This window comes from Ischnura elegans, chromosome 3, assembly GCF_921293095.1.
Source record: "Ischnura elegans chromosome 3, ioIscEleg1.1, whole genome shotgun sequence".
NCBI lineage: Eukaryota > Metazoa > Arthropoda > Insecta > Odonata > Coenagrionidae > Ischnura > Ischnura elegans.
In genome coordinates this window covers 136,702,675-136,717,820 of record NC_060248.1, presented here as the reverse complement: position 1 = coordinate 136,717,820, position 15,146 = coordinate 136,702,675, and the positions used below count along the sequence as shown (strand labels likewise).

Below are 15,146 nucleotides of genomic sequence, written 5' to 3'. Positions count from 1 at the left end.
CAACACTTTTTTGGAATCTATCCGTTGGATCACGGGGGAGAATCACGAATGAGGTATCCTCCAACACATCATCACATTTGGCAATGCATGAGACCTTATTACGGATTAGCACACTGTTCCTTTTTTCTGCTTTGGAAATAATAAATCTTCTTCGTTTACCTTTTAATTGATTGATCAAAATCAACTTGGCTGTGATTAACTTTCATACGGTGAGATGTACTTGGATTAGCAAAGGTAATATAATTATATATATTGCACAATTTTATTTTCCTTCATTCTCGCGCCGGAGGGCTACTTGTACGTCGACTCCGTCGAAATGTTTTTACATCAGATGGAAGTTTTTTAACCTTCTATAAACACATCACTAGTTTTTACTCGTCGGGACATAAGTCCCGAACAATGGAGGAAAATGAGGGTTACACCTCGGGAAAATCATTGATAGATGACATTTCAGCCACTCAGAGGAAGTACCTCCGGAAAGGATCGTCAACAGGTCGGTTGCAGTTCGAAGTTTGGACTTAAAACTTTATGTTGCATGATCTCTGCCTTCTCTTCGGGTTTCCACCGCGTCCGTTGCCTTTTGGCGAGAACAGTTTCGACAAAAGCCAACGGACGCGGTGGAAACCCGAGGAGAATGCAGAGATAATCTGATCAACGCCGCGAAAATCTTCGAACCTACTTTATGTTGCATGATTATAGCAAATCCTGTATTAGTGTTGAAAATCTGTACTTAAATGAATAACTTGTTATCAAAGACAAAAAAATAGGTTTTGGACTGTTAAAATGTGCACGAAAAGCAATCAATATCTAATATACATAGAATCAAATGTTTTATAGCAATTAATGAATGGATAACTCAAGATTCTAACGCGATAACATATTTTAACCTACGAATTAGGATTCCCCAGGAGGCCTACGAAGCAAATTTTGCTTGCAGTTTCGATACACAAAACTGCATAATAGGAGGTTTAATTCCGAAAAAGGGGAGGGCGGATAGTTTTGAATCGCCATATTTTTCTAGTGCCGCAGCAACTTACAATTGGAATATGCCAAAAATACTCCATTCGATATTGCTATATAAATGCTCACCGCGTAAAGTGTATCTTTGGATATTTAGTTTTTCGGCCCCTGGGAGAAGGGATTCATTCATATAATGAGGCAAGAATTTAAGCAATGAGTGAACCCGGGCCCAATTGCAGCCGCTATTTGTTTTACTTTTAAGAACCTCAACTAAATGCTAACGCTTAAAACAAAACTTTCCTCAAACGACAATGCGTCTTGTTATTGACGAGACGACGATTATCACAACTATGATCAGAATAAGGTCTCAAGGAAAGACAAAAACATGCATTAGATGATCCCCGGCCCCATACGTAAGACCTGAAGTAGAAAACTGTAACAGCCGAAAGAAACCTTTCCATTTTCGACGTGGTAACAGAATGGGCCATTACTCATCCCGCTATCGAGCAAACAAATCAAGGTCACGGACCACCCCTATTCCCAAAAATGCTACTGCTGATCCATAACTCTTTGTGTTCGTTTGAAGCTGCGCGCTTAAGAATTCATTACCAAATACTTTTAAGCTTTAATTACCAACTGTGGTGGAGAGGCTATGACCGTTAGCGAAAGGCAAACAGTGCATTGTTGTTCAGTGTAGAGATCCAATCTCGCATTCCCTTTTTATCGTAATATTCCGGCACATGGTGTTGTAAATAGCATTTACACTTCACCAAAGTGAGGTATTTCCTATCTGAAGTTCTGAAGCACACTACGCGAAATGTATTTCATTCGATATGTTGATCGTTCAACGATGCGATGACCATCAATAAGATTTATATTGTCTCTTGAAGCGAAAAGATCTTCCATCACGGAAAATCTCTTCCTCGTCAAAACAAAACCCTCGCCTCGCCAACCTATCTGATGGCAAAACGAACTCCTTATGAGGCGGGAGCTTTCTGCGTAGACCCAGGCCAGTAAGGAAAGCTTGACGAGGTGCGGCCATTAAAAATGCATAACTCCCTTTGTAATCGAGATAAAGTTACAATTCTTTCACCAAAAATAAATTTATAGTTTTGTCCAAATTTCATACGCAGCATATATGGACCTATATCGTAAGATACGAAAGTTAGCGGGCGATTGATTTTTACCCTGCAAAATTCCAAATTTTTCGTCCGAAAGATGTATAAACACACATAACAACGTTGAAACTGAGTTATGAACAAATTTAAGTTTACTAGTATGGAAAAAATGTGCTATGAACATTTCCTGCAAGTTTCAACTTTATACTAAGAACAGTCTGCCGGAAAATGGATTAGGAATATAAACTCGGAAAAGTCAAGTAACTAGCCGAAATTCGAGAAAATATTTTTTATAACAATTGTTATAAACAAAATCGAATAATTAATGTCTTCACTTAACGTAGCAACCCTTTCTGCTTCAGAATATAATTTTAGACTTGTGGAACGAGCAAATTAAAAAAATTGCCAAAATTCTTCTAGTGACATCTGGTTAATCGCTCTAGAACTACACCAAAAACGTATACGATTTTTGTACGTGTGGTGAGCTCTCTATATATACTTACTCTATGGTATAAGCAACCAATTCCCCAATTCGATGTAGATCCCCAATGTGTTATCCAAGAGATGGCTCCGGGCGTAAGTCGCGCCACCAAGGAAGAAATCAACGCACACAAAAGAAGAAATAAAAATACCCCAGGTTGGGCAGAAACACAGGACACAAAAACACTCACTGAACTAAATTTTCGGTGGTATACATCCACGTTCCTCATGCCGGCCAGATGCTCTACCAGTTTCCCAAACAGGACGCTTACATTAACCATGATTTCGGCGGGTGTTTATATACAGCAATCTCCCTTTGCCTGGGCCGACAAGAGTAACCAATAGATGGCACTGGGGCAGCTCACCAACAGGAGAAATGGACAAGGACACAAGGATGAAAGGAAAGATACACACTCGCACGATAGCAGGAAAGAGACAGGAACATGCGTTTCAGGGCACGCTGAGCCCAAGTGAAATAAGCCAATACGGCCGATACACTACTTCATTCATTCACACGACGCCTTAAGCGCAGACATTCAAATAAATTCAGAGGTAAGGAAAGAAAGGGATAGGACCAGACAGTGGAAAAAGGACGAGGGCAAAAGGGTCATTGGCTGGGACAGGTGTTGAGAGGTAACGGCATTCTGAAGGTGGCCTCGGAGGGAATGGTGGAAGGAAGAATAAGGAAAGGCTGAATTTTATTGACAACTTAAAAATAGGAAAATATAGAGACTTAAAAGAAATGGCCGGAGACAGGAAATAATGGAGACAGCGTTGTTGCCTGGTACCTGCCGATGGGCAGAACAGCAGATGATGATGATGATTTATGAGCAAAAGGCTACAATATATAGGCAACCTGAGAATTAGTTTTGAATCGACATAAACATTATTTTGTTCCGCTGAGTACCAACGGCGGTGCGTATTTTCCAGCTGTAAAATAAAACATTATATTAAAGGGATGGACTTGCATCGCCAGGTGAAGAGAATTATATCCGTGGTTGGTAGTTTTTGTACAATCGTATTTTCCATTTCATTTATAGCTTAATTAAATTTTCTTTCTTTCTTTCCAGGGTTCCTATGGCATCGTGAAACTGGCCTACAATGAGGAGGACCAAACCAATTACGTAAGTGTTGCATTTTTAAAAATATGTACTACAAAATTTTATCTGGTCAAGTACTAATACTTGCTATTAATTTGCATACTACTACGGTATTTATGACATTCGGAAATATTTACAAGTGTGCTTTCTCGCCCATTACATTTCCATATCTTTTGACGCAATAATTTAAAAATAAATATACGAATAAATTGAAATCACGACGCACCCAAAGCCATTAACTCAGTATGAGTTGTGGCATTAATACAGTGTGTACAGTCCCGTCATCCAATGTAATTTTCCCCAAGTCAACTTAAAGTGCCACTGGCGATAAGCGAGTTTAACTACAGCACGATATATCTATGATGTGTTAATTTGGGCTATAGTTCTTTAGCGTCCAATGTTGCTTATAAGCAACATGCATTTCAAGGACCTGAAATTCTTAGAGAATGTATGTTATTAAGGAAGCTTTAATTTCCCCCGAAAGCTGTATCTTTGGAGTTCATGTGTACGACACAACGTAATGCTTGGTGCAAATCTCGATTTAACAGGGGACAATGAAATGAGGTATGCAGAACGATTTAAAACTTTCCCTGACATCCTTGTAGTTAGAAAGATGATTTTTTTGCCATTGACTATCGCTCAGTCATGTTTCATGCAATACATTATTAAAATGAATGCTTTAATTTAATTACAATTAAAGATACAGGCTGGTTACATGGTGTCTATCATCTTAAAATTTGACCCGTAATTTGTTTTGCTTCAAAGAAACAACTGGTCTCCAAAAGACGATTGGCAAATCTGGTGCATTTAGGAAATCCAGCTTACCAATTGGGTGATTCTATAGGTATTTGTTCAGAATACTTATTGTTCGTCATATATAGTAAACGTGAAGTACAGACGTCTAGAAAAGGAGGAAGACATTGCTGACATCCCAGAAGGACTCATTTATGGCCAGGTATCTGAGTACAGCAACGACTCCATTGACTTCACGTGAGGTGATGAAAGGGAAGAAAAGGAATAATAATGCACATTGTGATTTTTCCATGGAAGACGATGCTTAGAGTGAGTGTAGCTTACCACCACCTTCACATGAACCACATGCGCCAAATGCCACTGGTCCAAAGATATTTTCACCATGACGAATTGAGGGTCATCCCTTTACAATCGGTCACCAAGAGGATGCCGTGCTGCTCACCTCATCTCCGGAGGAAATAGAACTGCTCATTATCATTTTCCTACCAATAATCAAAATGCCACCCATTGGAATGTACTGAGCAAGCGAAACTAGGTTCTCTCCTATTGCGGGTGTCAAGAGTCGCAATCTCTTTCTGTTCTAATAATGCGGTATTAACATTTCGCGAATAACAACCATCAAAATCCCACGAATCGTCATAAACATGACAAATTACATAAATTAAGGCCTCTTTTGAATACCATATGTACATGCAACACCCCCAGAAGAGGGACATTCCATTGATGAGCAAAAGATTCCTTTCGAGGGGAGAACTCGATGGAAACGACGAATCAATGGCAAGCCTTTCAAGTTGGGTTTCTTAGTTTTTATGAGAACTGGCCAGTAGGGACTCACGAAAGACATTTTTTTAATTCTTTTTGAAGCATACCGGGACCAGCCTAGGTGATAACTTTTACGGGAGTCACCCGCAATGCACAAATTGTACGAAAAATTGTGCGTTTTTCGCGCTTATTGCGGGTGACGTTGAAATATGCGCTGGGAAGGTAGGATTGTGAAAAGAAGTAGGGTTGGAGTTTTCTTGCAACATTGTAATGGCTCTCACTAGTTAGTTTTCGGAAAATCAATATTTCAAAGTATATTTAGATTCTTGTTTTTCTTCCCTCTAGCAATAGCTCTAAAGGAAAGAGTAATATTACCTACGCCTAGGCACAATATGGTAGTTTCCTTCATCCAAGAAAACGAAAAGCATTGATTGCTGTTCGTTACCCACCGTTATGTACTGGTTATCATAATATACAAATTATTTCGTTTTAGAAATACCGGTTTAGACGAAAGGCAATGGTCCATTTTTATCCTCACTTGAAAAGGGCCAGATTGGCGCCCATGCGATGCCACTCCACGCGACGTCACAGGGACCTAGTTTCTATACGAGAAGATAGGAGTTATACATCGTCTGAGGTTACCAATGCATGCATGAGGCGCAGAGCTCAGGGAAACATGTCTTAATAATCACTTATTAAAACTGGCTTAGGTGGGTAAGTTTTCTTCATTTGATAAGGTATTAATAATCCTTATTTAAGCCAAGCGCTACCAGCCAGCAGGGTACTGAGCTACCCGCTAGCAGCCTGCGTCGTATCAGCACTAAGCCTCGCCTCAAGGTCACCTCACAGGGCGGCAGCGGGAACCAGAAATACGTCACACGGAGAGATTTCTCGGCATTCATACTTACGCGTCGTGTTTTCGCGCCCTTGAAAATTTTCACTTTTCATTCAATCGCGAAAAATAGATATCGTCATTTAAAAATCTAAAAGCGTGAAATACGTACTCCAGGAGTACGAATCTTTCGAATTAGGCAATAAAAAATAATAGGAAACCACCCTATTTGCTGTAATAGAATGCGCAAATATTCTATGCCCTCAAAGGCTATCTTCAAGTCGTCTGGAAGACGAAGAAATTAAAAATAATATTAGTATTGCGTTAGTTCGATGGCTTTTAGTTTGTAGAAAACCTTTTGTTGATTAATATCTTGTGGTTCGATGCATTTTTCAACTGCAGCAGTGCAAATAAGGTATTTGATGCATGAAAAAAGCTTACCTGTGAAATAAATATTTCATAGACATAAATTCCACGGTAAATTTATTTAGTCATAATAAAAATAATAAATTTAATTATGTGAATAGTTAACAATATTTGTAGCTTGAAATAATGAAGTTCGAATGAGATACTCATTTACAGCGGATAACTCTGAGGAAGTTCCCTATCGGCCCAGTGTTGCTCTGTAGCAACATGTTGTAAAATCTACATGTGTGAGGGTAATTTTAAAAAATCAACAGCTTATTATAATGATTATATTTACGCAACTTAACTACAAAATTTTAAATAAAATTCGCGGCAAAAGATGTTGGGTTTCAAAGGGTTAAAAGTTAAACATTTTGAACCTTGCCATGCATTAGATTTTTACTGACATTGTTTTTTTGCCATAACATTGAGTCATATTTTAATATTTCTCGTATTCATTTTTAACAGCCGCGGGAGGATTTATTCGTGGAGCTACAATTTAAAATGGGCGTGAATTACCTGTCTCCAGAACCTGCTTAGTAATATTAATAAAGATTTTTTAATAATTTATTTGGCATATTTGACTTCACCGTAGTCATAGGTATCCGCTAGCCGCTCGAAGCACTGCAAACATACCTACACTGCAAAAAAAGGGAGCATTTTTTCACGGCAGAATTCACTTTGGTGTGAAGCTCAGCACCGAGAATGCCATGAAGGGAGCTAGATATAAGAAAACGACGCACGGCTTCAAGACAAGACTCAGCGAATGGAAGACAAAGCACGCTAGGGGAGGGGCGGATATTTCAAAGCGAATTTTAGTCAAACAAAGCAAAATGGCGTCGAGGTCATGGTGAGGCAGGCAAGACGTGGCAATATATATGGGCGGCCTGAGTATGATATCCGACACAGAGGAAATAATATAATTTGATTCCAACGACTGCCAGGGTTTTATTACGGAAGGACCCTTAATTTAGTACTAAGTTGCTCGGTGGTTCAATACCGTATTAAAATTTTGTATACATAGTGTAGTTCCTGGGCGAGTCATCTATTACATCCAGAGGGTAAATAGAAGACTAATAAAACTTCAGAGTTAATTATTGTCAATTTTGTCAAAACATGAAAAATAGCGAAGGAGGCGGTTAAATTCAATGACCTCCGCGTTCATAAAGTAAATTTATTGCAGCCTTTGGTCTACGCCCGCTTCAATCTTAATGTTCACCTTGGTTACCTAAACATAAACAAGCAAGCCCTCCTTGGCAACAGCATTGAAGATGATGATGAAGCCATTTACGTTCGCCACACACTCAACGTACGGTATGTGCTTTCGTAAAAATAAAGAATAATTTTCAGTCTTGCCTGCTCAGTGGTCGTTGTTGGCAATAAATATGATGTTTTCGTAAGTGCCGCAAGAAATGCGATGAAATTGACAATGGAGATAGATCGCCTCTAAGCAACGACAGGGGAATAATAATGGGTGGGTGAGCCTCTGAATAAGGAACTAAGAAAAGAAATAGAATACGGATAAAATTATTAGATACCCTTATATTAATATCATTAGACTGATGGCGATCCCTATGCCAAATAACTTCGCTGTCGGTTTCAATGTTTTTTCTGTTCATTAGGCGATGCATTTACGTGAAACCTGGCTCTCACGCAACTAATGCTAATCATTAATTGGCCCTCGAATATGAACCGACGGTTGTGTAAATAAAGGAAAGGGAAGGTTTTCGATCGGATATTAAGTGAGAATTGGAGAATGGAGTGGGGAGGGCCAGCCGTTGGGGGAGCAGAGACATTCCCTCATCGGATCCCCTTTTCATCCGATACTATTTCCCGCGACTAAATGCGAGCTGACTGATGGGTCCTCATCACGCTTACGACGAAGACACGCCGGATAAACAAAAAAGGAGCGAAATACGATGAGAGTTTCTATTTCCAGAGACGGGCAATGGGCGGTCTTGATCTCAACAAGCATTGAAGAAGAAAAGAAGAGCTGCGAGCGCTCACTAACTTGCCACAAATGGAGTTTCATCAAAGGATATCATTTTTTCCTTGAATTACTCCGCTCACGAGAACCTGCGAAAGGCCTTGCATTTTCGTTTCCCAACGCTTGCCGCTCTCGGTTCTCATAGACAAACTGACTGCATCGAGATGCTTTTTTCACTGCGGATGGAAAAGGAAAAAGAAAAGTCGTGCATTAAAAAAAATCACCTTCTTCAAAAAAACTGTCAGCTTTACGATTTCCTACTGGAACCTAAATATGGAATGATTTTTCCTGCAAAGGGCATCTTTGAGAATTAAAGACACGCTGTGAAAAGAATAAATAACTGTGGAAAAAGAGTAAATTCTTAAGATAGCTGCATGTTTGGGCTGAAAAAGCAATGCAACCACCACTGAGACAGAATGAGTGGAGTCGGAGGCTTCAGTTTATGGACAACATGCGTTTCTTTGCAGAGCATTGCATGAAAAAATTAACGCAGTAACAAGTAGACAGATACGCACACGGGAGCAAAGTTAGATAGATACACCAAAGGGTGAATCAAAAACTCTCGGCCTTCCAACAGAGTCGGATTTCGCTCCATTCCAACGTTTAGCCTAAGCCATCGTCCTCAGGCAATTAGTGCATCTTTCATTGGTCAGGGTGGTGGAGGAGTAGCCACCTGATTGGTGAATTTTCCCCGTGCCCGCTTTAGATAAGTGTCAACACACGCGCGCGTCAAATACCATTATCTCGGTTCCTCCTTTTCTCCTCCAAAATGAAAGCCTTTCACTATGCCCTCCTATTAACCCGTGCGCCGCCAAAGGAGCTTTGTTTTGTCCAAGTGCACTTTGTTGCTATGTAGAAGACTTTGCTCGACTCGCCCGGTTGCCTTAGCTCTGAGTGGAAGCGCTTCGGATCTTGCCTCGATGATTCTTTCCGTTTCTGCGACTCTTCACATTTCTCCGCATTCGCCGGCAATGTTGTGGGCCCTTCAGACTTCAACCCTGCTGCATATGTCGCCGGAACGAAGCTGTTTTGTAATTTGGAATACGGAGAGTGTCCATCTGGTGTATTCTGAGGACGGTGCACATTCTGCCTGATAGACACGTGAGATGTGTGTCCTTTGGATAGTTTGTTTAGGGCCGCCTCTGTTTAAGGCGCATTCACCCCAACTTGATATATTAATGCCAAGACGCTTCGCAATGCTGTTCGTGAAAAAGTGACTGGTTCGTAGATGATCAGCTGCGGTAAGAGGAGTTGGAAGTCGAGAATGAGGGTGCCGTGCCAGGAAGTGCCGAGCACGGGCTGGCTACTCTCGTTCCAGCAAGCATCTTCGCGTTTCCCATAAATCAGTCGAGGAAAATGACCGGCTCACACTTTTGCGAAAAGGACCCCGGGGGATCGAAAAATTCCTTTTTAAACTAAAGAAGTGATAAATCCTTTAATAGTAAAAAAAATCGAAAGGATTAATTTTGAACACTCAATTCGTGTATAGTCACAGTATTATTTGCGATCTTCTGGACGTTAAAAAAATCAGAAAATCAGTGAAGACCTCGGACGCCGGATGGATGAAGTGGGGTCAGGTTTAGAATGGATCCTTTACGAAAATAATATGGCGGCTTTTATGTACATCAGATGACTGCGTCAATACCCATAAATTGCATTGTTGCATACCATTGCATAATTGAGAAAATGAGAATATTTCGTCAATAAATTTCTGATGCAAGCATGGAATTGTTGAGGAATGCAATTTTACGTACTTATGCCACCTTCACCAAATTAATTCTTTCACATTCCCATTAAAATAATCTGCATACGCCGGCTTTTGGAAGATTTAGGATCGCCACCGGGTGAGGAACTGTATAACTGCTGATGTTTCGATGTCTGACTCGGCGATCGTACTCAGAGCTGTTAGGGACAGAGGGGTGTCACTCGAAGTTCCACAGACGCTGTTTCTTAATATTCAAATCCTCAGTTAAGTCATTGTACACTAATTTTAGTGGTCTAGGAGAGGAAGAATTAGTGTAGTAATATATTTCTTTTTTAGCTGAAGTGGCAGTAGATTTTTAAGGCCTCTTCGTTCGATCCTTTTGCTTCATATTCATTCGCTTCTTTCCATGCATATTAAATTGCATTCATTTTGTCGGATACCCTCATCGTGTGTTCTTTATAGGAGATATTCATGGTTAATTCAGCCCTAAATTAAACATGGTTACTGAACGGTGTGCTCACTTTCTTGGCCATTATCATTGGCACTACAGTGAAATTCGTATTCGATTTAGTCTCGTTGTAACCAATGATAATGGATTTAGTTTTGATGGAGTTCAATACGAGTAAATTTTACTTGGCTCAAGATGCAATAGCGGATAATTTTAATTTTCCCTTGTATTACCGAGTTTATTTGGAAGACAATGGCAACAGATAAGCAAATAATCTGCGTTGATCAACGAAAAACATAATTTGGAAGGTCTCTGACATACCACGAGAACCGAAGTGGCCCTAGAACGGAACCTTGTGGTAATCCTCTAGATGTTGTCACACAGTTCGACACGTCTCCTTCAGAATTTTAGACGGATTGACGATGTGCATTTAGGCAAGAAAAGAACCATGTTTTGGGATCAACTTTAAAATTTGAGATTTCTCACTATTTGCATGAGAAGAGCATCATTTACACGATCGAAAGCTTAACTTAAGTCAAACAGGAGAAATTTGGTCATCATCTTTTCATCAATGGCGTACCTAATATCTTCAATGACTTTAATTAACGCTGTTTTTGTCCAGTAGTTCTTACAAAAACCTGACTGAAATGAGTCTAATAACTGATGAGCTGTCAGATAATTCACTACTTGTGCATAAAATACCTTTTCTATACATTTCGAGGCGGCGCAGAGGACGGATAAAGATCGATAATAATCTAATAGAGAAGTAGGAGCTTTAACTTTACTGACCGGTAGAATCAGAGATGATTTCCAAACTGCAGGATATTAGCTAGATACGAGGGACTAGTTGAAAACATCAGGTAGAGCTGGAATCACAATGCAGATGAGGATTTCAGGAATTTCGCCGAGATTTATTCAATTCCCACGGAATTAGATTTATCGTTTCGTAAGACATAGTGTAGTACACCACGATCATTGAAGGGAACAAAAGTTTCCTTGGACTGGCCGTTAGAAGGATGGACATCATTTACGTTGGATAGGGAAGAGCAACTTGATGCAAAGTACTCATTCATGGCATCCACTGAAAGTCCGAGAAGTGCACTTATGTCAGTCTGCCTTACTAGTCCGAGATTTCGTAGCTCACGTTAGAGGTCATTTGAATCCGTACTGTAAAAGTAGTGAAATGCATAATCCAGTTAATCAAGCCACACAGTGCACCAAGTAGTCGGGCTATGATCAGCCTTTTATGTATGCTTGGAAAATTTCGACTGTATATGGAATAATACATTTTGTGAACATCAAACAAATGAATTAAAACAATATTTTCTGCCATATGTTATACTAACTGTATATAACTATATATGTGTATCTTAACTATATATCAGAAAAATAAGAAAATACTGTCATCTGCATGGGAATAACAGGTTTGCTATCTTTATTACGACAAATATCTTTCCGCGGATAAAAATGAATAAATTTTATTGTTAATAACCAGAGGTTAAAGAACGACATAATAGTCAAATAACACTTTTATCTATTTTTTTGCCTCAAAATTTCTAATATATACATTCGAAACCAAAACAAGACATTTTGTAATAAAATGTAAATTATAATTTGTAATTAAAAACATACACAGTAATATTTCACCTCTAAAAAAAGTTAAAGAAAGTGCGTTTCGGCACTGCTAATGTTGCCATGACGTCAATGTTAATAACAGAAAAAAGGTAAGTTAACTTGCCAAATACTATTCCTAGAAATAAATATCACAAAAAATAGATCCTCATGAAAACGTTCCCAGAAGGAGGAGTGAAACGTCGAGCAGAAAATGCTACCAACGCATGTTGAAGTTGTTTCGGGTTTCCCACCGGGTGAGGTTCTCCATCTCTGTCGACGTTTCGATGTCCGTGTCGTGCAAACCCTAATGACGATGGACGACACGACCATCGAGACGTCGACAGATATGGAGAACCTCACTCGGTGGGAAACCCGAAACAACTTCAACTTCATCATACGCCGGGAAAACCTAAGATCTTTCTTCGTTAGCAACGCAGCATTTCTCGAAAGGAACTCATCACATAGACAAAAGAAGCTGCGAAAATCTTCAGACAAAAATTATCTTTCACAAATGTAGATTTCTTCAACATTTTGGGGTTTAAAGGAACAATACAATTCACAAACGAAAAAGTCATCATCAATACCTTCACATTGCTCACGAGGCCAATGCTGACACATCTGACACTTATTATTCCTGCCCCCGCCGCGTGCAGACCACTGTATGTGTCGCTGCAATAAATGCATGCAGCTATTGTTTCAATCCTCTGGTTCTGTGTCCAGTGATCGCGTTCCTCTCTTTATGATATTTTCCACCAAAGGCATTATTACGCATCTCCCTTGCCTCTTCCTAATCGATTTCGCCTCTCTTCCGCTTCTCGTCCACTGAAGAATGGACTGCTTGTAACAGCACCAAGCCTTCGACTTTCCGTAAAAGCTCTTCAACTCTTCACTCTGAGAATGACCACAGGTTTTTATTTTCCTGAAACTTTCGGTTCTGAGGAAGCAGCTACATTTTTGCCGTACATTCCTCTTTTAAGAGACGTTTTTGCAAACGCTCTTCTTTTATATCGTCGCTCACACTCTCGGTGTAATATCTTTGCTAGTCTGCTTTTCGCTGATATGTATTTACGTATTCGTATCATTCTTCAGTCTGAAAACCAAACAAACAAACAGTAGGTGAATCAATAAAAAAAGTTATATACAGCTCGAATGACTTTTGGGGCATTATAACCCCCTGAGGTACTATCGTGGCATTATTATCCCATAGAGGGAACATTTTGCCCCATACGAAGCAGCTTCAAATATAATAACATGTAAACAGATTGCCATATTGAATTATGAATATTAAGGCTACATAATAACCATTAATACAATACTTAAAACTCTAACACATATTCATGCTCAAGCACTGGAGTATAGTCAGGAAGAAATGATTTACAAGCTGTCACTCACCTTAGTTGGTGAGAGCTAAAACCACATTTTCCCCTCTAAATCTCCATAGGAAGCCACACCACTAACCATGCCATTTCAGCAGAAATGCGATACACAAAACGCCTCTACCGACAATCGTCCATGCTACCGACAACTTCGTGACGTAATGCTTTTGTCGGTAGGAAAGTAGCACCCGCACGCGAGGCTAGGCGCCTCGACCAATCATATTTCTCGTTTCTTTGTATTAAACAAATGAGGCTCCGGAAACGCCAAATGATACTCTGCAGCCCGCGAAGAAGTTAAGAAGAGTTTATCTCTGCTTTGTGAGATATTTACGATGTTTAACTGCTCTTCGAACACAATGTCATACCACCGTTGGTGCGATGTGGCTCGTTTTCGGAGATTTTGCTGTATTTACCATCGGATTTTTCTAGCCTAAGTAAAGAAGCCTTTATATTCAAGGATTCAACGGTCGTTGATAGAAGAGTATCGGCAACATTTGATGCTTAATGTTTCGGAATTTTTTTAAGTATAATTGTCTTGAAGAGGACTTTGTGTGCTACATAATTGTTCAACTACGCCTATTATATGTAATGTTATTCTTGTGATTAACTCCGAAGAAATTATTTTTATTGGTATTCTAACAATGTACGTTCATCTTCAGCCACGGCTTGTACTATATACATCGTTTGCGTCACTGTTCGCCGTAAGTCCACAACTTACACAAGGATAATTATTAAATTAGAAAACATTTTTGTCGCTTGAAATCACATTTTTGGCTATTTAAAATACATTCGTTGAAAATAACACCGAGATTGCGCGGATGTCACAGGAGGTATCATCGCGTCAAGTGTTGTGATTTCGAACTTGTGTGAAACACTTCACGCTTTCTATGTGGAAGTGTTAATTTTTGCATTTTGATACCATTTACGTGTTATTTCAAACAACTTTGCATTGATATGACTTGGACTAAACATACCGAATCAGTGTTAAATTTTGATATACTTCATTCAAGGTATGAAGATTTTCTCGTGTTGAAATGAAATGTTTGTAGTTTTATGATTAATAATTCACTAAATGTTTCCTTGTTTCGTGCAATCATTCTATTTATTTGCCCCATTCTTCCGATGGGATACACGGTACGTACCTACTCAGTGCTCTTAGAATAAAAAACTATATTAAAGTCCCGTACGGTGTTTGGTTAGTACGGTGAAGTAAATTCAGCATTAATTAAAACGGAAGTTTTGTGCACCCGTAACGACGTCAAAGAGTGTGAGGATTTAAGTGATGCCATTTGCATTCTTTTATGATGGCAAGATGCTTTTTCTATTTCGGCGTTGCTGTCTTATGCTCGCAAGGGTACTTACGAAGGTAGGAGAGCTATTTTCATTATAAATCCCATTATCATATCCTCACAAAGGGTATTGAAGTTAATGAGAAAGTGAACAAAACGTCTATGAAAATATTTCATTAAAATGCATCAATTCCAAATAGCAGCCTATTCGCTTTTGTTGAAAATATAATTTAATTTCGTAACCAAACTTCGCGAATCAACCGTGGATACTTATCGCTACTTGTATGGAGTAATTTAAGCAAATAAATACGTTACAT

General features: G+C 39.4%; 1 protein-coding gene across 1 annotated transcript in view; it reads left to right on the top strand.

The window, feature by feature from the left end:
- The window catches only part of LOC124156632 (calcium/calmodulin-dependent protein kinase kinase 2-like), a 245,208-nt gene that overhangs the window by 123,972 nt on the left and 106,090 nt on the right, over positions 1 to 15,146 (top strand). The window contains exon 3 of the mRNA XM_046531289.1: positions 3,629 to 3,682. Within this exon, the coding sequence (XP_046387245.1) occupies positions 3,629 to 3,682 (54 nt within the window). The remainder of the gene's footprint in view (positions 1 to 3,628; positions 3,683 to 15,146) is intronic.